The sequence below is a fragment of the Cyprinodon variegatus genome, unplaced genomic scaffold (genome assembly GCF_000732505.1).
Source record: "Cyprinodon variegatus isolate N-32 unplaced genomic scaffold, C_variegatus-1.0 Scaffold507, whole genome shotgun sequence".
NCBI classification, from domain to species: Eukaryota; Metazoa; Chordata; class Actinopteri; order Cyprinodontiformes; family Cyprinodontidae; genus Cyprinodon; species Cyprinodon variegatus.
This window is the reverse complement of record NW_015150960.1, coordinates 369,717-396,006: the sequence shown is the minus strand read 5'-3', so window position 1 is coordinate 396,006 and position 26,290 is coordinate 369,717. Positions and strand designations below refer to the sequence as shown.

General features: G+C 35.5%; 2 protein-coding genes across 2 annotated transcripts in view; both read right to left on the bottom strand.

Annotated features, from left to right (window-relative positions):
- Window positions 1-2,957: 2,957 nt before the first annotated feature.
- Window positions 2,958-4,214, bottom strand: LOC107094808 (C-C motif chemokine 20-like). Its single transcript, XM_015390655.1, has 4 exons — window positions 4,046-4,214; window positions 3,824-3,926; window positions 3,429-3,503; window positions 2,958-3,340 (listed from the first exon to the last, which is right to left on the bottom strand). Exons 1-4 carry the CDS (start codon window positions 4,125-4,127, stop codon window positions 3,295-3,297), a joined length of 306 nt encoding a protein of 101 aa, XP_015246141.1. The 5' UTR covers window positions 4,128-4,214; the 3' UTR covers window positions 2,958-3,294.
- Window positions 4,215-14,211: 9,997 nt separating this feature from the next.
- The window catches only part of map3k15 (mitogen-activated protein kinase kinase kinase 15), a 41,545-nt gene continuing 29,466 nt past the window's right edge, over window positions 14,212-26,290 (bottom strand). The window contains 5 exon segments of the mRNA XM_015390649.1: window positions 14,212-15,158; window positions 15,432-15,508; window positions 15,603-15,709; window positions 17,078-17,190; window positions 24,671-24,909. Coding sequence (XP_015246135.1) covers window positions 15,065-15,158; window positions 15,432-15,508; window positions 15,603-15,709; window positions 17,078-17,190; window positions 24,671-24,909 — 630 coding nt within the window. The 3' untranslated portion in view covers window positions 14,212-15,064.

Here is a 26,290-nt window from a genome sequence, read left to right as displayed (position 1 = left end):
AAGTATAATTAGAAATAAAAAAAGAAGGGGGCTAATTTCTCTTACATGTCACAACCCCTTAAAAAAAAAACAAAGCTAATTTTAAGTTATCTTTTCTTTCTACTTTATTTTGCTTTTGTACCCGATTCTGTGCTTGATTCATTTATCCTGTCCTTTGTCCTTGAACTCTCTTGTTTTAACATTTTGTATTTGCACTGCTTTTCGGGTCATTGTTGGCCTGGTCAGCCAGGCCAACAATGACCCGAGCGACTCCTATTTTCAGTGGCATGGGCCAGTATCCGGTGTTGAAGGCCATCATCAACCTCAACGGCTCCCCATTACTAAGCAGCAGACCTGTTCTTTCAGTTCACATTGCATGTTTTTTAAGCCATAACAAGGCTTTGTTGGGCTACTCTATAAAGCTTGGAACTCAACGCTATTCCAGACATTTTGAATTGAAATAGCTTTCTGGATGGGAGGTGAAACGTCTTAAAACTTGAAAAAAACAAAGCCCAGTGGTTTGTTTTTTAACTTTACCTTTTTTGGAACGGCTATGACCTGGATGACTGAGAATCTTCACCAGCATTTACCCATGTACATAGACTTAGTAACCACACTGTCTGTACTGTATGACTCCACTGCAACTGAGCCCAAACCTAAACTCTAACTTCCAATAAGGAGGTCACATCAACCATACCACATCAAATATCACCACAAAGCCTAATATCAAGCAATTTTGAATGGTTCCTTTTCTATTAACAGGATTGAGAATGACCATAAAGGTACTGTTTTTTCAAGCAGGCTGAGCTTCTGCAGGTTTCTATTCCAAGCTTCTCAGAGGCATTTCCATTAAGGATATAGTGCCCTGAAAGTATTGTATTATGATTTACAGTAAAGCAGTATTAGGAGCCCTTACAATCCATGCTCTAGACTTTTAAAGCATCCCTACAACCCTATAACAATTTGGGTTCAGTCTGCAGAAATCATGCAATGTTTTCCCAGCCTGGATTTAAGTTGTACATTCACATGCATTCCAGATGGTGTCGCCACAGTGCTATTGTGCAGGATCTGCAAGGTTGTCAGGACTAATTACTGACTTCACACTGTCATAAAACAATTTTATAACTGCTGGAATCTTCATGTTAATCTTCAGGTCTTTTTAATAGGTTGCAACATTGGTGTCTCTAAATTAACTTTAAGGCTAATAAAATTCTATCGATTGGCTTTTATTTTCTTGGAAATTGTGTCACAGAAAACTTTTAACGACGTAAATAATTGATTTGCAACAATGGTGATATTACTGGTAATATAAAAAGCTTATGTTAAACGAATTGTACTCTTTTGATGAAAAGGGAAATATGTATAACTATGTTAATTTTCTGAAATCTAAGTCCTTTCCAGTAAAATATAAAGTCTTGGCTTCTGTAGTGACAGAAATTCCTCTTGCCATCGAGGCAGTCGTGGATCTAGAATATATTTTCTTGGGGGCAAGAACGGAGTCAATTTGTATTTTGTATACACACCATATGTACATATACACACCTGTTGTCTTTATGCTGTTATGTTGGTAGGCTGTTTTAGGATAGAAACTCATATTTTAGAAAATCTTAAAAGTTGTTTTTATCTAAAGAAAATGAAATTCCCTTACTATGAAAAAAGGAACTTACTCTACCAGTTTCTCAATAAATATCTGCTAAAAGATGTAAAAGCAGTTCTTTGGAATATTATATATTTTCTTATTCAGAAATCTTTTATATCTTTTACTTTTTAATGACAATTACTGAATTTTTTTATTGAGTTCAAAATAACATTTAGTAGATTAAAACTAAATTATCTCAATACAACTGAAGCTATCACTTTAATTTAAAAATCAGAATCTAAACAGAACTGCCAAGAAAAACAATTAGTAGGTTTAAATTACCTATCAGTCACTATGACTGTTCCAGCACATATAATCATTAGATCTTTTGTTGGTATTATATCTTCAGTACAGGGGCCCTAACAGGGGCCAGGACCCGTTCTACAGAAGGACAGGCCTTCTGTAGAACTGGTCTGGGATCCCTAGAGAAGACAGAGACTTGGGAAGAGAAAGACAGAAGGACAGAAATGAAACTGAAGAAGCACAGATGCACTGAGACAGGTGATTTTATGCAAAGACTTTTTTAGAAATACATGTTAAAGGGGAAATAAACCCTTTCAGCTTAAACTATACAGAGGTATGTCAGATAGGGGAAAAAGAGGGGGGCGTAAGACACTTTGTGCCCAAGGAACCTTGTACTCTTAATCCAGCCTTGTACATAGAAATATGTCAGTTGCCCATTTTATATAGTGTTATATATATATATAGTACATGTGTATTTTATTTGTTTATAACTATTAATGTTTAAGATATGATTAGTTATTTGGACCAATAATGTTGAAAAACATTTTTATCTAGTGATGGTATAAATTATAGCAATACTGAGAATAGAAAACATGTTTTATCTCTTTTCTAGTTATAGTTTATATAGTTTTACTCGTTTCATTTGCAGCCTTTTAATGTATGTTTATGTTTCTTTCCACCATTTTCACACAAATCTCTCCAGAGATAAGCGCCCCAATATATGATGGTTTTATTGGTGAAAATCCAGATGTTTAGCCAAATTGGTATTTTCTCTTGGATGGCATTCTCTCAACCAGATTATATTTTTTTGCATATTGTTGGAAATAATATTTGGTGCAAACTGAGACTCAAGCAAATTATATTAAAGGAAATATTAGTTAGTTTAGAAGACCAAAGGCTGTGTATTTTGTGTTTTTTATGTATTACTATAGGTAATGATTAATTAAACAATTTACATCAGCTGTTATATTTGTATTTTTTTATTTACTTTATTTTCAGACTTGAATGTCATTTTCTTTGATTAAATCACATAAAAAACATTACTGTTTGAAAAAAATAAAAACAAAACATTTATCTTAGCACCTTTTATTATTCAACAATAGATGCCTCAGGGTAACATAAGCACATAAACAAGCTTGAATTAATTTTAGACATTTATTAAAAATGTATTTTTTTTTTTCTTTTTTGCTTAGAGCAAAAAAAACAGAGATATCAACCTCCAAGAGGTTACTGCCCAGCATTTAAAGCTTTACTTGGGGTATTATTAATAATACATATTCCTGTTTATGAAACAGAACAAATAAAATAGGTCACAGTTAACCAATATTCCCATTAATCCCTGTTAACCTTTAGCAAAACATTAAGAGAAGCTTAAATATAATTTCTCTTATTTTCCTCAGTAATTTTGGCTCCAGGCTGTAGAGTTAAGTTTTTCAGTCTCTTTCTCCCAGGATACGTTCAACCTTCCTTCTCCTTTCACTGCAAAGAACAGCAGAGGTTAAATTAATAACAGGAATTAAATAATCAAAACTGACACACAAAAGAAAGGAATGTTGGATTGACTTACTCCACACACTTCCTTGCTCTCTTGGTCCAAACTTTCAAAGGATCAGCACACACGAACCTACCATTGAGGTGGAAGCTGTAACAGGACAGGAACAACCACATGAATGAGCTGGTTCTGGACCCGCGCAGTGTCTTTGGTAAATCTTTAACAAGCTTTCATTCGTATTTGGGATTTTTTGGGGGGTCTCAAATTTTTATAGGAAGCTTAGTGTACTTGGAGGGTTGCTTTAACTGTTTGCTGCAGTACATTTGAAATGATAAAAGATCTGAACTTATATGCGTAGCTCATTTAGTGCAGATAAAAGCAGTAGTTGACTGATTTCTCTCCTTAACAGCTACATTGTTAAAATTGTAAAGTATTTCTACAGCTATTTGAAAGTTAGGGTCATTACTCACATAATGGCATTGATGTCACAGGAGCCATTAATGGTCTGAATGTTGTAACCCTTCACAGCTTTGCAGGGGAGCTTCCTCTTGAAGTATTTCATGCAACAGCTCGCTGTGAAAAAACCCAAAACAAACACTGATGATTCAGATCTTCATGTCCTATCGTCCTACCCTTAGACCCTGATTTTTCCACCACAGAGATGTTAGTAATTTAACGAATTTCTCTCTCACCTGACTCCGAGCTGTCGATGAAGCTGGCAACGATAAGGAGTGAGCAGAGAGCTGCAAAGAGGCATGCCTTTCTGTTTTCCATTCTCACTCGACCGGTGTTCTCACTTTGACTGGAGAGAAGCTGAAGAGGTGTGACAGGTCTGAAGGTTTTCAGTGATTGCTACATGTGCTGCGCTCCCTTCTTATATAGGCCAAGATATGGGACTTCCCAGGGGCTGGATAAAGAATGACCATGTTGTTCATTATAAACCAGGAAAGAATTGGTGAGATCTTTAACATGTCATCGTGAGGGAAATGAACTGAAAAGCAAAACTTGTGGTTTACCTCAAGACATGTTGCATCTTATACTCAGGTCAACATGATAACATACACAGCATTAGGACTTTCTAATTCTTCATTACCTCTCTCACAAAAGCTCTTTGGAAAAGAAAGTTGGGTTTTCATAACAGATCTGTCATACTTAGACCAATAAGAAAGATTTTTATTTTAGCTTTAAGGAAAACTTAAGGGCATGTTTCTACTTAACAAATGTGTAACTATGATTAAAAATTAAGAATTTCAAAAAATATGAACATCCAAAAGAAGCCTCTGATCGGGCCTATTATATAACCGCCAGCAAGAAGATTGAATTGAGGAATTACTTTAAACCTGAATGTACTTTGGATATGGACAACATCATGCTTCACTCCAAGAGTTACTGCATTTTGACAGAATTTAAAGCAAAGATAAACCAATATGGTTACAAAGAAACATCTTTAGAAAACCTTTTAAATGTAATAATATTTTTAAATCTATCACAGTGGCTGCAAACACTCTCTGTTGACCATTATTGAAGCCAATTCTCACTCAAACTGGGCAGATGAGATATGCAGCCACCAAATTTAAAAGAAATCCACTGTTATCACTTTAAACATTGCATCCTAGAAAGCCATCTTTTGATGAAATCCAGGTTAACTTAATTGTAGAAAGAAAAAAAACGCTACTTTCAATTCTGTTTACATGGAGACCAATCCATCTACAATTAAATCTAAGATGAAATAGAAAAAAAAAGAAATTGATAAAACCCACTTTCTTTGTTGCTGTTTTTTCAACATGTTTATTCTATTTTTACTGAAGTCATATTCGTCCTGTAGTCAATCCAAAATGGGTCAGATGGCCTGAAGTGAAGTAAAACAGACTGATATGCCAACTCCATGCCAGACAAGAAAGAGAATGGGATAGAGGTGCATAAGCAATCTTAAATTGCAGGTAATTATACTCCTTTGTTGATAGAATAACAAAATGATTTGGTATTTGAAATGTGAGAAGAGAAAACAATATTTAGACTTTTGTTTAAGGGTTAAAAGGTGCTACACTTCAAATCATTCTCCTCTACTCATGGTTACCACAGAAAAATTCCCATAAGGTCGTCGCTCATTAACCCTCGTCCGTGTACTCCTTGGACTGGAATTTAATTTTACAGGTTCATGAGCACCAGTGACCCTGTAAGCAGTTCATATGTTTTTATTTTATTTCCAAGACATGTATAAAATGCAAATAATAAATATGAGAATGTATTTCTGACAGCAGGGGAATCTTGCAATAAACATTTGTGAGGAGCCCTTAGTTATTAGAAAAACAGCTACACCAGGGGGTGCAGTGTTTCTGTTGTCCAAACAGCGATTAAAAACAAGTCTTTGCTGAAGTGAATAAGATGTGGAAAGTCCCTACCACCCCTCATCAAATAGATTAAGCCGACATTTTATTACATTTTTGCTTGACCTTCTAAATTGCTCAACTTTTAAACACATATTTTAAGCACATAAAGGACCATTTTTTTCCCCAGTTTTTGCTTTAAAATGCTTTCTCTAAGCCTACTTAAGAAAAATCAGCACTTTAAACTGGTGCTTAGGCCAAAAGTCATGATATCAGCTCTGCTGTTTGTGCAGAAGCTTTTTATTTCCTTAAAAAACAACAGTATATTTTAAAACAAAAACAGCAGAAGAACATAAGTGGATTACTTTCCTTCAAGCTATAAATCAGCAAACTGCCAAATGTTCACTTGTTGGACTTTACTAATTTCTTATATGGAAATGTGCGGTTCTTTTTGAAGATCTCTTGAATATGTCAACCTACCGAAACATTGCTTAACAATGCATTTAAGATGCGCTTGGGCCTGTAAATCTGAGGCTTGTTTGTCTGTATGGCTTCAGTACTGTGCAAAATAATCACTGTGTGTCAAATGCTGCTCAGATTACTAAAGCGAATGAGAGAACAAACAAGTTGGTAATCACTGATCCAACCTTAACATGACTGCAAAATGGTTGTACTTTGGCATCCCAAGACAGCTTTGAATGCCATTCTGTGTTGAAATACCAACCTCTGACACTGAGAAAGAAGATCAAGTTACTGAGAAACGTTATCTGCACATTTTTATGACTGCAAATAAAGTTTTAGCAAAAAGTGTTGTCATAGTTGTTTTAATCCTTTGAATTACCTTTCTTTATATTCAGATTACAATATCTGACTCATTAGTTTCACCCATGAGTCATTTGATGTTCTTCATAAAGATCATTGAATGGCATTATATGCTTACAGGTAATTATAATAGAGATAATCAAAACATGAGTAAGCTAAGAAGGATTTATTTACAACCACATACTTATCATGCATATTTTATTGAGAAAAGTAACCAGTATTCATACAAAAGTGAAAAGAAATGAGTTTAAGCTTGAAAGGTTCAGTTTAGGCAACTGGATGTGAAGTCTAGAAAGCTTCATATGCAGGTACCTAAAGTGAATTTTTCAAGCGTGACCATGACCTGGATGACTGAGAATCTTCAGTGATAAAAAGAGTTATAGTAAAAGAATGAGTAGAATGACTCACCCGCAGGTCCAGGGTCAAACTCTGCTCGTAGAGAATGATTTCCTATATCTTCTGAACAACAGACTCCGCAAACGGTAAGTGTAACACAGTCAGGGAAATGTGCTGCCAACATATCAACACTGTAATCTCTGAAAAAAACCACAAACACACAAAAAATCCTGCAATCTCAGAAAAAAAAACCCAAAACATCCCAGAAGGGGAAATATAATCTGCTGTTGGTCCTGTCAAATAAAATAAAGAGACTTTCTTCTTCATCTTTTTTTAATTCTTGGTCACTGTAACATTGGTGCAATTCAAAACAATCCTGTATAATATGTGGCCTAGTCTAAAGAGCTCAATAAAATCGAATTAGAAAATATTGTCATGATCGTTTAATACAGCTTTTATGCATTGCATAATATGGTATAGTGAATACGTTTTTTATTTACTGTAATGCTGCACAAAAATTGAAGGTAAAAGTATTTCTTTTTTTTTCAGTCTTACGGATCCTTGGACTGATCCATGGACTAGACCAGCACTGTGAATGTTCCCTATGAATAAAAATGGCAACAAATAGACTTCTTTCATTTATTGTTACTTAAATGTAAAGCATATAATCTACTTTAGTTGATATAAATTTAACATTTCCCTTTAGTTCTCACAAGACATGGGACATATTTATCAATGGAAAGCCAAGGTATTTACAACGCTGTGAAAGGTGCTCTAAAAGTCTTGTCACAACATTCTTGCGTGAATCTATAATTAGACCATGAAGTGATAGGGCTACTTCCTTATTGGTGACGCAAACATGAGCCATTAAAAAAAACAAAAAAACAATCCAAACAACCTTCTACAAAATGCTTAGGTTTCATTTCTTTGACTTAAACAAATTTTCATTTTAAAATTTGTGTTTTTTTAGAGATTTGTTTTGAGTCAAATATTTTTTTTCATGGTAAGGTCTAAAATTATTAAAAAAATTTTTTTTTTTTTTTTAATTTTAAGTAAATCCCCAAAACTAAATTCTTGCAGGTATATAATACCTGAAAACAACAATAAGACTAAATTTAGTCTTATTGAAGATACAATACTAAAAAATAAATTATAATTTTAAAATCAAACAAATAACTTCAGATGTATTGGGATAGGATACACTTTTCATGTACTTAATGTTGTTTTGAACCCAATAAAAAAAACTCAAATTTGCTGAAGATGAATTAATCATTTTTATCTAAGTTTCAATGTTTATTTGAATAAAACCATTCATTTTCAAAAAAGAAACTCAAAAGCAATAACAAACAGTTAGGTTAATGAATGCCAAAAAAAAGCTCTCATGCAAGGCATGGAGAACAGGTTTAATAATTTACTCAGCCATCAGTAATACCAGGTGACTAAACAGGAAGAGTAATTAACCTTCATTCTCATACAGAATCATATTTGAATTGTTAACACAGAGGATTTTTTTTTTTATAAAAAAGTGTGCATAACCAGAGCATATTAAAGGAAAAAAGAGGAAAGTACATTGCAGTGGCATAATAGAGGCAGGTAAAAACTACAAAATTGTACTAATGACATTTAATTTAACTTTAAGCTGAATATTCAAGGAAAGTTTTACACAAACATATTTGTAACCTTAATTTAAAGGATGTAAGTAAAATATAGGATTATTTTGTATTATTCATTTACGTGCTTGGTGAGCCCTAATGCCTGGCTGTTAGTGTTGAGGCTGGTGTTTTCCCCAGCAGTTTGTGAAGTTAAGAAGAGAGAGCTCTGTCAGTGTGCAATTGGGTTGTCCTGCATTTAGAACAGTGTGTTTTCTTAAAATATGACTAGAGCCAGTGATGTCTCCTCATTTACAAACAATATGTGTATGATATAATAATGGGAGATGTGATGCTTCTTTTAACCATTATTCAATGCCAACTACTGGATGAAGAGAGCCCGACTGTAAGCTCTATCATTGTATTGTTGCAACCTATCTGGTCTTTCATTTCTGTTAAATCTGTTGTCATGTTTTATAGTCATTTAATGCATATACATTGTAAAGTCTTATTTAAATGTGTTTGTTCTGAGTGATCTCTTCTCAGGAAAGAATCAGGGACAGAGCTTCTAGGTTTAAACACAGAGCTTTCCATAACAAAGGAGAAAATTTGCCTCCCAGTATCAGTGTAAACCGTTTGTTTGGTTGGCAAAATTTTAGCAAAAGTTAACACAGTCTCTTCACCCTGAATATGGAGGTGTCAAAAGTACTTAGATTATTTACTTAAAGGTATAGAGGACAATCTATTATTTCTGGGTGGCTAATCAAATAAGTGGTCCTCCTAATTGTCAGTCATTCTGGTGATATGTTTACATAAGGCCATCCTATGTGCTCATCCCCAGCTATCAATTTTTTTCTGCGCATGCGCACTATCAGGTGTATTTCTGTGGTGAGCTACGGTTTCAGCCAGTCATTGAAGGTCAGCTTCCTCACAGCGGTTCTTTGAAAATGACAGAGAAAAAGTGTCTACGAAGTGTATGAAGAGAAAAAAAAGGCCTCTATAGAGGTAGATTGTGCTGAGAGCTCTCCTCGGAAAGCATAATGGGATTGGTTGTCACAGCGGCCTGCTGTCACCGCAGGCTGTATCTATCCGACAGCAGTGACTAATAGTAAAGATGGTGCAGATATTGCGCAGTGAAGGAGGAGTTGCGTGACCAACTGAGCAAAAAGCAGTGATCAACTGTCTGAACGGTAAGTTAACTGGGTTTGCTATAAAGTCCACTATATAGTGTCCACTCTATATAGTGATTGAGGTATTTAGGGGTTACTGTAAGGACGTTTGAGCACAGTAAGCATGTATTAGCTATGAGAACAGCAACTTTTAAACAGAGAGTGCACAAGGAGAAATGGGCTCATGCACACTCACGCACGGTTAAAAGGCGTTTCCTCTCATGGGCTGGTACAGGGTTGTGCATGTGCATTTTTTTTTAAGTAGTCTTTTAAAAGAATAAATCATTTTTACAAAAAAATAAACCACCTATCCTTACTTTGGGATATTACTGCTGAGAAACCAAACTATACAATTGTATACAACTGTCTGTAAATAACTCAAGACTTCTATGTAAATAACCATCTGAGGTATTTACAACTGCTTTGTAAATGTGATAGTTTTAAGGATTTTTATTATAGAAAGTTAGCCGTTGGAGGTGAAAAGCGAACTGCTAATTATTTGTTCCTTTTGCTTTGATACAAGGCCATGGCTGACTTCTGCATTTATGGCTGCTACCTGCTCTAGCAGTAGTAAAGCTTTTTTACTTTTAATGTCTATCCAACAACTAAAATGCAGTCTGTTATATACGTACTACTATCCAGATAAGGCAAGATGTTTCATCAGTGTAAATGTGCACAAAATACCAAGTAAGACTGTTTTAATAAATGTTATGTTTGTAATGGTGACTATAATGGCTATATGCAAACCATGGATACTACTGTCCAAAATTGGCAAACTGCACACTTGAATCACCTTGAAAATTACATCCCCCCAACTTCCCAGTTGCTATGTAAATGTAACACATCATAACAACACAGAAAAAAAAAAACAACAACTCCCATTTCTCCCTTAAATAAGTTCTCCATAAGCCCCCGTGATGGCAGTTTATTAAATGATCAAAGAAATCACATGGTTAATTTGTATTTTTGCTTTCCAAAATTAGAAGTACTTTTAAAAAAGATGAGAATTATTGCGAAGATCGCCTGGAGAGAAGCTATAAATAGGCATAATCAATTACTAACAACTGTTTAACTTTCCCTCTGCACTCAAGGTGTCAGACAATCATCTAAACAGGGTGGATCAGTAAGATGGAAATAAAACCGATGGAAGGAATGCAGGCCATGTTAAAACATGTACATAAATGACTCTGCTGCAGGAGAAAAACCGTTTGTAGCTTACAGACAGAAACCTTTTGTCATCTCATTTCAGTTATCGAATTTATTTTTTCACATAGATGTACTAGATGACAGAATAGGTAATTTATGTTTCATGGAGACTTTTAAGTCTTAGAAGTCAAATTATATATTTTTACTTGAGTTTTGCACAGAAAGTGACAAGAAATATGAAGCCCACAGCCAAGTTTTGAGAACATTCATAAGTTTATTGCAGTTGCAAAGCAGACAAACAATGATTTATAACAACAAAAATAACAAAACCAAAAAAGAAAAAACAGGAGAAAAGACTGCTTTAGCCAATAAATTACACACGTACAAACAAAAAGACGATAATAAGTAGTTAATATCTGTCAAGGTATGTCATGAGCGTAAGAAGGGGGCCTGTGAACAACACAAGGCTTAGGATCTCTTCAGTCTTTTTATCCCGACTAAAACACTTCTGTTTGCTTATAATCTGTGCATTGAGAAAACTTCATTTTATTCCAAACAAATCTGAAGATTTATTAAATATAAGTAATTTTGATAAATTTAAATTTTGTTTGGGTCTGTGGTTTCACCCGAGGATTAAATGAGGACACGACTGTGGATGCTTTTTATTGCAGCACATTAAGCATTGACAGCTGAAGACAAGAGTTATAAATGTATGACACATGGACTATATTTCTATAATAGTTTTGTGACCACTGACTATTACACTAGAAACAGCATTCATTAAGTCACACTTTTTAATGTGCACACATTCATGCATGAAACTTTGGGCTGTTTTCCATCCAGGAATTAATGACATGCCCAGAGGAAGATGGAATTTACTCCTTCTGTGAGGACAAATCTTTCCACTGAACAGTTACGACACAAGTCGGCCGTTTGTTGTATCCTCCCAACGATGCATGAGCTGCTGCAAAATGATCAACAGAATGCTCTTCTGAAAGTGTCTGAACATGTCAGCATGTTGTTTTTTTTAATTATTTGTTTCCCTGTTGTGGGAAATAAATGTTTTGACATTCAGCAGCTTCCTGGTAAATACAATGTGAATGCACTCAAGGTCAGCTATAAAAAAAAAATTGTTTGTTATTTAAGCATTGTTTCAAGGTGAAAATGTGTACAGATCATCGCTTGGTTTCACGTACAGCATGAATGCTTAACGGGGGAATGTTTAATCATTCCAGCTGAACAGCAGGAGACACTGAGACTAAATGTGTGACCTGCTTAGGTTCATTGTCTATTCTGAAGATGCATTTATATTCAAACATAACATCATATCTAATGTCTTGAGATACTGCTGCAATATTTCCCCATAATGTCCTTGCCTTTCCATGTAGCCATCTGTTCTGTAATGTGCAGCAGATCCTCCAGTAGCAAAAGCCACAGGACAGACTGGTGTCCTTCATAGAGGGACAGCTACATAACATGATGCTACCAGGCCTGAACTTCTCAGTTCAGACCAAACTAGCAAGTTTGAAGAATACTCAAGTCTGTTATGGCCAAACACCTCAACTTAAAGGTATAGCAGAGGATTTTTGCAACTTTTTGAAAAGACCCGTCCTCTCACATTTAGAAAAAAAAATGCACACAAACAACCCTGTACCTGCTCCCGAGAGGGAACGCCTATTAAAGCGTGTGAGAGCATACTGTACACCAGCCCATTTCTTCTCGTGCATGCTCTGATAAAAAAGTTGCTGTTTGCATCGCTCGTGCAAGTACCTGTCACACCTTGATGGTTTAACCAGCGTATGCCTGACGTATGAAAATCTGGCAAAAACGCTGGCATACGTTGGATAAGTTATGGGTACGCTTTGCAAAAATAAGAGCATGCTGGTGGCACACGTCATCATACGTCAAGTACGTAGAGGAATTTTGAGCATGCCCAACATTTCCAGATGCCAGCGTAGGCTCAGGTAAGCTATCTGATCGTTGACATAAGTTAGGTGTAAGTTACTCATAAGTCGTGGTGTCTATCTTTTTCAAAACCTATGAGTAACTTGTGCATAACTTATGTGTAACTTATCCAGGACTTATCTCCAACATATATCAATGTATCTGACGTGTTCCAGATGACTGGAGAATTTTATTGCATTTTATTATGCTTTTAGCGGCTTCTTCTGTGCTGAGCGGCGTTTCAGACTTTATTGGTACAGGGTTCATGTGACTGAAGATAATGAGCCTCTCAAACTAGCTTGAGCCCGCATCTCTAAAAGTTTTTTTGGTTCTGTTTTTTGATCAGTACAGTTCAACGATACTGTACTCACAAGGGGGAGAGGTACAAAACAAATTAAATAAATGTCCGACCTTGAGAGTTCAATTCTTTTAAAGCTATATATCAGACAAATATCTATTAATAAAATTTATGTGCATTTTGAAGTATTGCATAACAACATCTTAATGGAAACAAAAAAATACAAGCAACCTTCCAAATTTTGCAAACAAGTTCGCAAACAAGTCACTAGGGATCTTATTTAACTTTTTTGAAAAAGAAATGTAAACCCGCATAAGACAAGATGGAAATAAATTTGCCACATACGTTCTGACACAGAAAGTGTTTTCCCCCTTGCTAGTGTATTTTTCTTTTGATGTCCTTTTCCTAACAATGTTTATGTCAAGGCTAAAGACTTCACTCACATGAAGAGATATAAAGTTTGGTTAATTCAACAGTTCAATGGGATTGGTGTCGGATGTCGGCCAATACGTTCAGCCCAGGTATCAGTATCAGAAAAACCTGATTGGTGCATCTGTAGACTGTATAACATAACTAATACAAGCTGACATGGTAAAGTACATCATACCTGATTACAACACAATAAATAAAACTTAAACCCATTACTGATCAGTATTCCTTGCTTATTAAAGCCAAAAGTATCGTAGACATATGAACATATGATGAGATTGTACCTTTTATCATCTGGTTAACTCGCTCCAATGAATTCAAACAAAGGATGGAAGCTAAAACAAAATATCTAGTTCACTTTTTCTTCAATTGACAGCAATTATGTATACAGTGAAATAAACAGTTAAACTTAATTACATTTTAAAAGGTAGTACTTTTATGATTTAAAGAGATTCTAGTTCACCTATTGCAATATATAATTTACTTCAGTTAGTTTTTGAGATGTTGCTCCATGCAGGTGTGACGGACCTTTCTTATAAAAGAAATAGAGCCCAAGCAACAAAAGTTTCATAACCACTGGGTTAATGCATGTGAAGGTACATATTTCTCTTCCCGATAATATGGCTGTTTTATTTTTAAATTTTTCAATAATTGGAAACAGGTAAGGAGAGTACACACCAGATTACAATTACAATTAGGTTCACAAGCTGTCGTACAACTAACTGGCCTGCATAAGATAACGAAAAAACCGCCACAGATTTTAAGAAAGAATTAAAATATTTTCTGATAAAGTGTACATTTATATGCATGTTTAAGCCAGAATGATTTGACATTCAAATATGACTTCCCTACGACTTTAAATTAAACTCTCAAAAAAACAGCAAAAAATTTCAAGACAATCTTTCATGTCTTTTTATGCCAGACATTCTCATTAATAACCCCATCCGGCAAAACTGTTGATATGCCCAAACAAACGTCCAGCAACTCTTTCCCTGCAGATGTTTAATATAAAACCTAATGACAGATTACAGGTTTAGATTAGATCTGAGAGTTGGGACAAAAATAAATTAAGGCTCTAACTGATGCTCACTGCACCACAAAAACTAGAGGGCTGGATTTAAAACAAACGTATTCTTTAAAGGTCACATCGCCTTTTAGTTTAAAACCTTTGGTTGTTATTTGTGCAGAAAAAGCATTTAATTGGAGCTGCTCAGACTTAAGCCAGATTCAATTTAGCTTAAAGTGGCAGAATGTCCCTAACCTAAATGAATTTAATCTACAAAACCTGCATGAGCGATTTAAGGCACCAGAGCTCTCTGAAAGGGTCAAACCACAGACCTGTTAATGTTCTCACTTTCAACAAACAGTAGCTTTTCAGATATGATAGAAATACTAAAAAAACAACAACAAAGAACTCAGCTTCCATAATTGTAAAATTTCCTAATACACATTTCAATATACATGAAAATACATACAGTAGTGCCCGCACTAAAGTGCTTTGGTCTGATCAGTAAGGACTCTGCATGGATTCAGTCTGTCAGTGTGAAAAGGCACAAAGGAGACAGGCAGGAGAAAGAAAAAGTCGGCCCTGTAGGGCTGGTAATGTGTCAATGTGCGCATATTTCCTCCGAAATTAGAGCTAGACTTGCAGTTATACGTCCCCTTTGGAGTGTTTGTCAGCAGTCAGCCTCTCTCGCTCTCTGTGTCGCTGAATGGCTCGCCAGATCCGGCAAAGGACTCCGCCTCTGAGCAGGTAGAAAAAAAAAACGTCAAAAAAAACTAAAAATCGTTCAGATATACAGTAAGTAAGTTACAGTCCCTTGATAACTATAAAGTCTACTGGGATTTTATATAAGAACTCATATTAAATATGCTACAAATCATTGAGAAATATCTGATCCAACCTCAAAGGGAAAATTTAGACTCTATTGGAAGACAATTTTTAAGAAAACACCTTTTTTAGCTGAGTGTCAAACAGCTGAAAGTTAGTGTTTTTTTAATGGTTGTTGTGTGAATACCGTAAACGAAGAGAGCGGAGGTCATCTTTGCTGACGTCACTCAGAATGTCAGTCAGTGTGTACTCTTCCATCACAAACTGCAACCCAAAGATTAAACAGTTGTTAAAAAAAGACCCAACAATGATGTAAAGTTGAAAGACAAGATTTTTAATATTACTACAGATTATCCACCTTTTCGATGGTGTCTGGATCAGCCCCCTGCTCTTTCAGCCAATCAGTGAGCAGCTTGTCTGGCTCATGGTCTGCTGAGACGTGGAGGATTGAGGGAGGTGAAATGTCTGAAAAATGTAGCACATTTAGGTTTCTTCAACTTTCTTTCATCTTTGTATAACCTTTTCCATTTTTAAATCCTGACAAGAGTATTTTAGTGTCTAAGCTTTTCTTTTATTTCTATTTTTCTTATTTCATCTCCTCCCTCTTGGAGGATTACAGTCTTGGCCTCCCATGTTCTGTTCATTTTTTAACAATTTATCCATTTATTCATGCAGGTTCTCATCTTTACACAATGGGTCCTCTCTGAAAAGTCAATTTTTTTATTAATTACAGTCTCATCTTGTTGTTCTTCCCAAACCTTTCATGACTTCAAATGAATGACAGACTCCAACTATAAATTCATGACCTAAATCAGATTGTGTCTAAGTTTATGAGAGCTTTTTTTTAAATTGAGCTGTTTACCTCTTTTCTCTTTTCAAGAGAAGAAAAATTTTAATATGCTAAAAATTATGATTTAACATTTTGATAATAATAATCAACAGATATAATCTTTATGTTCTAGTCTGACACTACATCAAACAACACTTTTTTTGCTTCTGGCCAGTTAAAATGGCCAAGACTACTTTCAGTTATTATAATTTATATCTAAATGTTTGAAAATTGATTTTATAAAATACCTTTTTTGTTAAATTTTTTCAACTTCAGAGTTGTTGTTAGTGTGTTGACGGATTTGGGGCTAAAATTTAGGGCATTCTTCTTGCTTCTCACATTTCCTAAACCTATAACTACCTTTGGCCAATTCCTCCCTACAGAACTAATGTAAATGTCTGTAAGCTGCCTGGCTCTCAAACCTTCTCAAACATTTTATAGGATTAAGGTGATAGGCTCTCTAAATCATTGACCATAACCACTTAATAGTTGTAGGTTTGCTTAGGAAGTGTCTTAGAAAAGAACAGAAGGAACATTTCAGCCATTCTGTAAGGCTGCTGTTGATTGGCTTATCAATCCCTCCTCAAGACCTCTTTACAGAAAGTGCAGTCTTTTTTTCTGGAGCCTATAACTGAACTTCTAAATCCACCAAGACAAGGCCCAAGAATGTCAGAAAGACAACCGTTTTTTTGACATGCTTTAATAAGTAACTATTTTTACGAAGGCTAAATCTATTTGTTTTTCTGGACAATTCTAAAAGATAGAGTTTGTTTTCCAAACATCTCGGGTAAAGATATAATTTTTAATATTCATTAATTCAGGAGAAAATAATTAATTATGGGGCTTTCATTTAATTCAATGTACTTTTGATTCCTATCGGTAAAAGGGTGATTTCATGTGAACAGGAAGCAGACTGACTCACCCTGTATAAACACAGGATGTAATAAAGAACTTTAAAAGGAAAAATATGTCTTAACGACAAAACAGTGAGTCAGGGAGTTCACCTGGTGGTCTGTGTCTAACTCGGATCAGCTCCAAGTCGTGAGTCCTCTGCTGCAGCGTGGCTTTCAGGACATGTTGATACTCCTTTTCCTTCTGTAACAGTTCCTCCAGTAACCTGCACCAACAGAAAGCCCCCATAATATTTAACAATGTTCATTTAATAACATAATAATGAAAGAAGGGAGTGTGGGGGTGTGGCTGCTGCTGATCCTGTTCCCAGTTTGCGTTTGCGTATGCCATGGACGTAGCTTGCCCTGATCCTGTCTGTGGTATTCACAAACAGGAATTCAAGGTGTAGTGGCGGAGATGTGGATGTCTGGTTTGGGAAGCTCAAGATATGATCTTTTCTTTTTGCAGGTGAAGTAGTTTAGTTAGCTTCTTCTGGCCTTGATCTCTACTGTAGTTTTCCCCTTGGTGGTTCACTGACTGAGGCGATGTGACGAAGGAGAGTCAGCTCTATTCCTGGCCATTGTTCTTGACCAAAAATAGTGAAATGACCCTTTGGGTTGGTAAAGATCTTTGCTTCAAGGGAGTTAAGTTCTTAAAGGGAGTTTAAGTTTCAGTATCTTAATGTCTTGTTCAAGTGTGATAGAAAGATTAAATAGGGGATGTGCAGACAAATTAGGGCTTTGTCTGTTGTGTCCACAATGTTTGTCATGGTGAAGAAAGTAAAACAACTAAACCCCTGGATTTGCTGATCTTCAACATCACGACTCCGTCATATGACAATTAGAATTAGATAATCACTGGAAGAAAAAAAATCCTGGATACAAGCAGCCAAAATGAGCTTCCTCTCTGTGTGGTCCGTACCGCTCATTCTTAAAGACTCCTTAACCCATGCATCCTCCGTTCTGTCACAAATCAAAGCCTTTCCAGTTAATGTTTCAATTCTACCATGTCTGTTGCCCAACGTATTGATGGACAGCTCTTCCCGGCCATCCATCATATATACGGATCAAGTATGTTATTGATGACTGAGCATAATGTGTTAATTTCTAAAAAAGACAACAAATGATCTGTACACTCAGAGAATGGTGGAAGGACAAAGCATTGTAGGAGTGATGCCAGGCTTAGAGATAAGGTAAGAAACTGCTGGAGAGATTATACATCCTGTTTGTCCTGTGAGCACCTTGGGATCCCCCAGAATAAGCTGGAGGCTGTTGATGGTGAGAGGGAAGTCTGGGTTTCCCTTCCTCCCTATCAGCCCTACAGGCAGATGTCAAATAAGTGGAAGACAATGGATGGATAGTTAAACAGAAATAAAAAGTATCAGGTTTCAGGCTGATCTTTGCATGAACTGTAGAACTAGCCAAGCCAACTTTTCAAGCATTAAGACAGCAGCATACAAAGTGTTGGGCATAAAAACATTAAAACACCAAAACACACAATGAAATTAGTTCCTTGTTGCTCAGTGGAAATCTTTGTAAGAGCAGAGCAACTGCTTTACTGCCAGTGCTTTGATCTTTTGGTCCTAATTTTTTTACATTGTTCATTGTTTCTTCTTCAGGACCTTGATGAAAGATTCATACCAAGGGCTAACCGTTTCTTAGAGGAAATGATAATAGCAAACTGTTTAACATACCCTCACCTCAATGATGCTAAATGAAAATATAGAGACTGCCTTTTTTTACATGCTTTGACAGTTGGCTGTTTCATCTATTTTTTTCCAGGAGGGCACAAATTCTTCTCTGTGAAACAACCTGTTAGTACAAGTTTGTCACATTAAGAAACATGTTGCAATACAAATTTATTGATGTCTTTCTTCACAAGCCAGTGGCTTTAAAAAGAAAGAAATATGCCAACAAAAATAAACCTGCAACCTCACACCTTCCATTACAGACATACAAATTACTCCTGCTGTATTTTTATTTCCTTATGGCTGGGATTCACATTACACTGAGTTTCTCCACCAATGAGCTCAGTAGACCTTGTAAACAGACCTAAAATAGAAGGCTAACACATACTTTGTATTGTTCTTTCTGAAAATGCAGCATTCCATTTTATTTCTGTTTAAGAATATCCTCAAGCAAAATGCAATGCTGTGCATCTAAAAAAAGAATCTTTTACATCTGTGTAAACAAAATAATAATCTTTGGTATTCATTTGAGAAACTTTAAGTTTCCTGTTGAGTCTGAATAAGGTAGATGAAATTATGCAGAATCATAAATAATTGTGAATAGGTAATGTTTTTAGGAGTTTTGTGTAAGGTTGATAATTTTGCACTAAATGTATAGGTATCACTGAAGTAAGTATCCATCTTCAAAAGGGTTACAACACTGGAATGTTTAATTCACATGTTGGGTAGTGGCAGAGGTTAGAGGTTAGGGCATAGAGCCTGGAACTGCTGCTTTTATTAGAAATTCTGTTTCAGTTTAAATTCAAACTGCTGTATAAGCATAAAACCAGATTTAGCCTCATATCCTGCTTTGATTTCGGGATGAGCTTAGGCTCAATGCTCCAGGAAACTCTCTTTTTAATACTTTGAGAATAAATTGTTCTGGGTAAACATAAACACTTAATTATATTTTATTAATTTCAGTATCCGCTACTACAGTATGATTTACCATACCGCTGTAAAGACTCAAACATAAAATAGATCTATGAAATGGGTTTCTAAAGCAGTGTAGCTGCATCTTTAGCTACCCTCTAGAGTAGTTCACTTTGTTTCCTGCAGGGACAAATTAAGTCTGTTTGGCTTTCAGTCCAATAAACAAGTCTTGGTTTAGCTGTTGACAGGAGGGCTGAGTATTTTGGAGCAGAGATCTTTCCCCTAACATGAGCTAACATGGCAAAGATCACATTTTAGAAGGACTTTAGGTGGTGGACCAAAACAAAGAGGCACATTGGTGAGGTAATAAGGAAAAAGGAAAAAGGTTTCTGGGTTTATTTTAGGCTGAAAAATCTTAAAGAAATTTCCCTTCTGCAGTTACCTAGTTATGTATATATAATTTATCAACTGTAAAAATGAAATGTTTTGAAATCAATATCAGATATGTTTTAGTGGTAATTGTAAAAAGTAGGTAATCTTCAAAAGAGCCCTTCTCAAAGGGCATACAGATCTCCACTTCTGATGTTGGTTGAGTCAAATGAAATGTTTGAAATGCTGCCCTAAATCAAATGGCCATACTTCTTAATCCCCGACAAGGAGCTTATGTTTTTAGGAGAGTTTGTCTGTCTGTCTGTGTACAGGATAACTTGAAAAATCATGGACAAATTTCAATAAAATAAAATTTCATCAGAGGTTTCCCTCATGCCAAGGAGCAATCCGTTGAACTTTGGTGATGATACAGATCATTATCTGAATACAGGATATTCTTTTAAAAGATTGTCTAAAATTGTGAGATAGGCACATTTGGTGGAACAAGCAGTTCCCCACTAAACTAGAGGGTGGCCACAGTGACTATTGACATCCTCAGCATCAGGCTCAAAAAGTCTTGAGTTATTTTATTAAGGACAAAAACACAAGAAAAGGGAACACTATTGGTTTGTTAGCAGGATCAATTGAAAACTTATCAATGGACTTTATGAAAATTTCTTACCATGACAATTAACAATTCATTCAAAATAGGTAGTGATCCAGATCATGTGCAAGTTTTAGCTATGGGTGTAAGTTACAATTCTGGACAAGAACTACTGTAGCCCCTTCAACATAAGGCCCATAACATGTTCTTTTTCTTTTTTAACAACAGTTTGTGAAAAAATACTTCAAATAGGCTTTATATTGCATGAACATAATTTCCTAATTTCCTTATTATCTTCCAATTGCCATTGCAATATTGGAGAAGGACTCCCACCTCCAATTCAAACCAAACGGTGTGGTGGCTGATGATGCTTCTTTAAAGTTTAAGCTGCTTTAAAAAAAACACATAAGGCTGGTAGAGACAGGTCCTATGTCAGACAGCGTCTTCATCACCGTTAGACATGGGAATATGCCTCAGGCTGCAGTTACAGCTTAACTTCAGATCAATCTCTGCTGCTGACAGCCTGCTCTCTGTGAAGGCTGTCATCATAGTTTGTTAGTGCTCGTATGATATCAGCATCAGACAGTCCTACTGTTTAAACTTAACTGCTAAGGAAATATTGCAAAAAGCCTTTCTGGTAAATGGAAAAATGTTAAAAAGAAATTGATCTGATGTCTTTCAGTGCAGAGTGTTTATAAATAAATAGGTTGAGGGGAGACGTCTCTGGTTCCTCCCACGGACTTTGTGCTAGTCTGTAAAAGACAGAACATTTTGTTCTTTGTTCTCATGATACTTAGATGCTGGCTAAATCTCTAAAAGCCAGAAAAATCAGCATCATTCTTTTTTTCTGACAGACACTGAAGTCCTGGAAAAACTATACAACCCTTTCTGTAAATGAGAACTCAATTTGCCCTCCTGCTTATTCTGTTTACCAAGACACGCTTACATTTACGGATAATATATTTTGCTCCTTTCTCTACATACACTACTGAAACATAACTAAGGTTATTTCTAAAGTCCTTACCATACTTTAAATTTATCAGTGTCCCATAAAGTTTACAAAAAATGCACAAAAGTAAAGGTTTTTGCAGTTTGCCACTGTGTTTAATTTAAGATTAGTGTTTGAAGAACAAAATGGACCAATGCCAGAAATACATGTTTTGCTGCATTTCAATTTGGAATGGGTTATATGACAGTTTTTTAATTCTATCACTTTATAGAGAGAGATTATTCACTAGTGGAAATCATTTAAATTGGATACCAAACTACCCTAGATGAGGACATCTCAGTTGGGTCAGACTGCAAAGATCAGAGAAACTGAAACACACAAGAGCTTAATCTAAGACAAAGTGTATTAGACAAAGTATAGTGTCAGAAGAGTTCATGACAGTACACTAGAGAAAACTAGTTAAGCTTGTTTGAATTAAGTGCAAGGGGAAAACCCTCAAACCTCTCTCAACCTGAAGAATGCAGTAGCACAAATAGATTTGCAGAGTTGCATCTGAATGATCCAGAAGACCATTGACACAATATCCTTTAGAAGATAAGACCAAATCAGAATAGATTTGGTCTTATCTTCTTGCTTTGACGAAGCTTTGCCCAGTCATGTTAACAATGATGCAAAAATAGATAATAAATCGTTAAGTAAACTTTACTGTTTTATAACCTGATACGGACCAGGGGAATCATGTTTAAAGAAGTATGTAGTATTAATAACAAAGGCTCAAAAAAAGTTTGATACACACAAAATAAATTAAACCGGTCTTCAACAAGAGGGTTAATTTACATTTTCACATGCCCAGAAATTATGTCTGAGGAGGAGTAGAAACAATCTTTTAGCCTGATTTATTGATCAGTGCAAGGCCAATTAATAGTTTTAACTCTTTTAAACATTTAACCTTTAGTTTCCCCATCCAAATTGTAAAGCAACAAAGCATCTGCTTGTAACTTTTTACTCTCCACAAGGTCCAGATAATTTTTCAGACTTCCTATCTGATGTAAATGCTGACAAGGACTTTATAGCAGGACATTTTAATATTCATGCTGAAATTGATGGTGACAGATTAAATGCAACCTTTAAAGCCATCTTAGACTGGATTGGCTTTGTTCAAAATGTGCATAGACCCACACTATCCAATCTTCATACTTTCGATCTTGCGCTGAAACATTGCATTGATGGTGATGAAATAACAGTATTTCCTCATAACCCTATCTGAACACTTAGTAACCTTAAACCTTAATTTAACAGAGTTAACTAATATTGTTTCAGTTTAGCAGATCATTATCAGCTAATGCAGTAATACGTTTTAAAGAATCTTTTCCATTTTTTATTTCCTCTGTATCACTGAACAATACTGCAGAGGCAACCATTTAATATATTCCACTTCACAAATTGATGATTTTGATGATGGGCTTACTAATTCTCTGTGTACTGCTTTAGACAACACAGTCCCTTTAAAAGTGAGAACTTTGTCAATATGAGGCTGGTTTCTTGGTTAAACACAGAGCTACATCCTTTGATGGATAATTCTAATTCTAGGATACTGCATAAAAAATGGTACTTGACTACAGGAATCCAACTGAATCTGAAAAAACATTCTACTGCCGTAAATGATGACCCATTTTTAGAGCTAGAACAGCATATTCCTCTTTACTAATAGAATAAGAACTATTCTGGATTTTTTTTTTTATTTAGTTGCCAAACACATAGGGTGAAATTTAAGCAGTAATGCTTCTATGGGATTGCTTATCAATAACTTTGAGCCTATGAAAAAAATAAATAATTGAGGCAGCCGCTGAAGTAACTGCAGAACCTGAATTGGGTTTAGACTGTTTTGATCCAATTAAGCATTAAAAGTGAGCTAAATACCTTTATCTAAACCTTAAACTTGTATGTTAGACCCAGTTCCAGTCAAGTTTTTAAGGAAGTATTCCCTCTGATTTCCGTCTCCATTTTGGATATACTGTAATTATTTCTTCTCAAATAAAGGGGTATGAGCTCCTTGGGCTTTCATAGATCAGAATGACAATATTTTACCACTTTTTGTATTCAATGCACTGATAACTGATAAACTAGCTTACTATGTCATACTGCAAGCTGCAAATGTGTTGTGTTTTGTATTTTCCTTGGCTAGAGTAGCAGGGCCTGCAAACTTGTTTCACAAGCTAACATTTAGGGCACTTTCAAGTCAGGTTAGCCCCAAGGTATGGTGACTGAAAAGCTAGTTTTTAAAACCGACTTCTGTAAGTTTTTTAAGGTGGAAATGTAATGATGTGGTTTTCAGTGAGGGTATTACTTAAAGAACTGCAGTCGATAATAATCTGAAGATTATTCAGTGATGAATTTTCAGGGATCCCTGAAAGGTCCCTGGAAATTCATCATTGGATAAAAATGCATGTGTCTAAAGAGCAAAAATGTACATGTGTGCAGAACGAGCCTGGGTGCATGCTTTCAGATTTTTATAGGTGTAATGTAATGCAATTTTCTATTTATATGGTAGTAATATTTGAAATGCTTTTAAACTGAATCCTGAAAAACAACCCCGAGAAAGAGGTTCCAAATTAACTATTGCTAGAAATCTGTATGCATAGCACCGACATCTAAGAGGCAATGTTGATACATGCAACCTTATTATTATTACAATAGTAATAATAATAATAATAATTATTATTAATTATAATCAAAATAATACAATGACAAATGTATGAAACATTCACTTTAAAAAATGGTGTTTCAAAAAATCTGTAGGAATTCTTTACAAAGTTCTATATCATATCTGGGAAATTATTATTTAATTAATTGCTTTTGAAATTGTTTCACCTGTGCACAAGTCACAAAGTTTTAGCTTCAGTTGTAATAACATTTTGTTCAGCTGCTATATATTGGAACTTAAAACACATACTCAAATGGAAACTTCCCACAGACCAAACGTACATTTATGAAATGCCTTCAGGTGTGTTTGTTTCCTAAGAGTGACATCACTTTCTGCTCCACTAATAAACCAACAATCTAATAATACTGGTTTGAAATGAACTGTTGAAGTTCCATTTGCCTCAACGCACAGTAAATAGTTTCCACCTCACTTTGTATCATTTTGCAAAAAACATGTGCTGGTCCTTTGTTTTTGTTCATACCTGCTGGTCTCCTGCTTGAGTCGTCCAAGCTGGATTCCTAATGGGGCGTGCAAGCGCTGAGCCTCCTGAGCGTGGCTGGAATTCACAGTACTGGTGCAACTTAGGGCGGGGTCAGGTGTGGATCCAGGGTCATCTGAGGTCGGAGCTAAAACAGGGCCATATTCTGCTTCTTCTTCATCCACCTCATCATCTTTCTCTGCACCCTCACACTCTGAGGCTGGCCCAAAGTGGGTCTGCAGCTCTGAAGGTTAAAACCAATCATTTAGGTTATAATTACACACCATGATATAGATATACGTTAAATAGAATAAGTTGTTCTTCTCATTTAAGGTTGCGTGAGAGTTTGAGCAGTCAGTAGAGTAGGCTTAGTTTGAGTCATCTTAAAATAAACTTCTTCAGCAGGTTAAGCAAATTTCTGTTGGTGTCATTTCCGTGACACAATAGCTTTTATCTATCATTTATTCAAAGTGAAAATTGGCTTGGCTTATTTGTAAAAATCTGTATTGCAAGTTAAACCTGCAGGTCTCCCACCTGCTATATACAGGTGTTAGCATGATACGCTGTTAACATTACCCTAACTGATTAATATTCCATAATGTTTTACTGTATGATACATTTCTGAATAAATCTGGTTTTACATCAATTGGCCTTGTGCTTGAATTTATAATGTTTAATTACACTGTAATATGATGACATTTATCTATATGCATCAGTGAAGAATTTCACTGATGCATATAGATCAATAATAAACATAGATATAGATAGATCAATAATAAACATAGATATAGATAAATAATCAACATAAGCTACCATAACCATGCAGATGACAAACAGCTGTACATTACTATCATGTCACCTGGTGACTTTTAACCAATTCAAATGCTGGGTAAATGCTTAGAAGGACCAAAAGAATAGTTTTCAATAGTTAACATAGCTTCAGTAAATCCAACTAGAAACCACCAATCAGGCTCTACAGCTGAACCTTTAGTGGAACATAAAGACAGTGATAAATTCAGCCTCCTACCACCTAAAGAACATCTCCATGATTAAAGGACTAACATTTCAGCAGGACCGTGAAAGACTAATTCATGCTCTAACAATGTCTTAACAGGTCTGCCTAGTGGATCACGTAGCTACAGCTGATCCAGAATGCTGCTGCTTTCGTCCTCACCAAAACAAAGAACATGAACACACAGTACCCCAGTGCTGCAAACGCTACACTGGCTCCCCGTATCTCAGAGAAGACACTTAAATAAGTACTTCACAGAATGGCTTAACAACAAAATACATGACATACTTGATGTCAGTGGATTAACCACCCAGACCTCTACGGTCTTCTGCTTCTAATCTACTCTGCATACCCAGAACCAGAACCCAACAAGAAGAAACATTATTTAGTTCCTATGCTCCACAGATATGAAATAAACTCCTAGAAAACTATCAAAGCCCTGAAACCCATTAGTTAAATCAGGATTTAAAACAAATTTGTTCAGAATCACCTTTGACTAAGCCATTTAAACATTATGGTTAAGTCTGTGGTATACCTTTTGATTTGTTTTCCACATCAATTTAGGTTTATTAATAATTTACCAATCATTATTTATATATATATATATATAT

Excerpts from the sequence above, each read along its gene's own strand:
- LOC107094808 (XM_015390655.1), bottom strand. The coding sequence starts at position 4,127 with ATGGAAAACAGAAAGGCATGCCTCTTTGCAGCTCTCTGCTCACTCCTT. Across the intron at positions 3,927-4,045 it reads CATCGACAGCTCGGAGTCAG|CGAGCTGTTGCATGAAATAC; the intron begins GTGAGAGAGAAA and ends GTTTTTTCACAG. Across the intron at positions 3,504-3,823 it reads TGTGACATCAATGCCATTAT|CTTCCACCTCAATGGTAGGT; the intron begins GTGAGTAATGAC and ends GTCCTGTTACAG.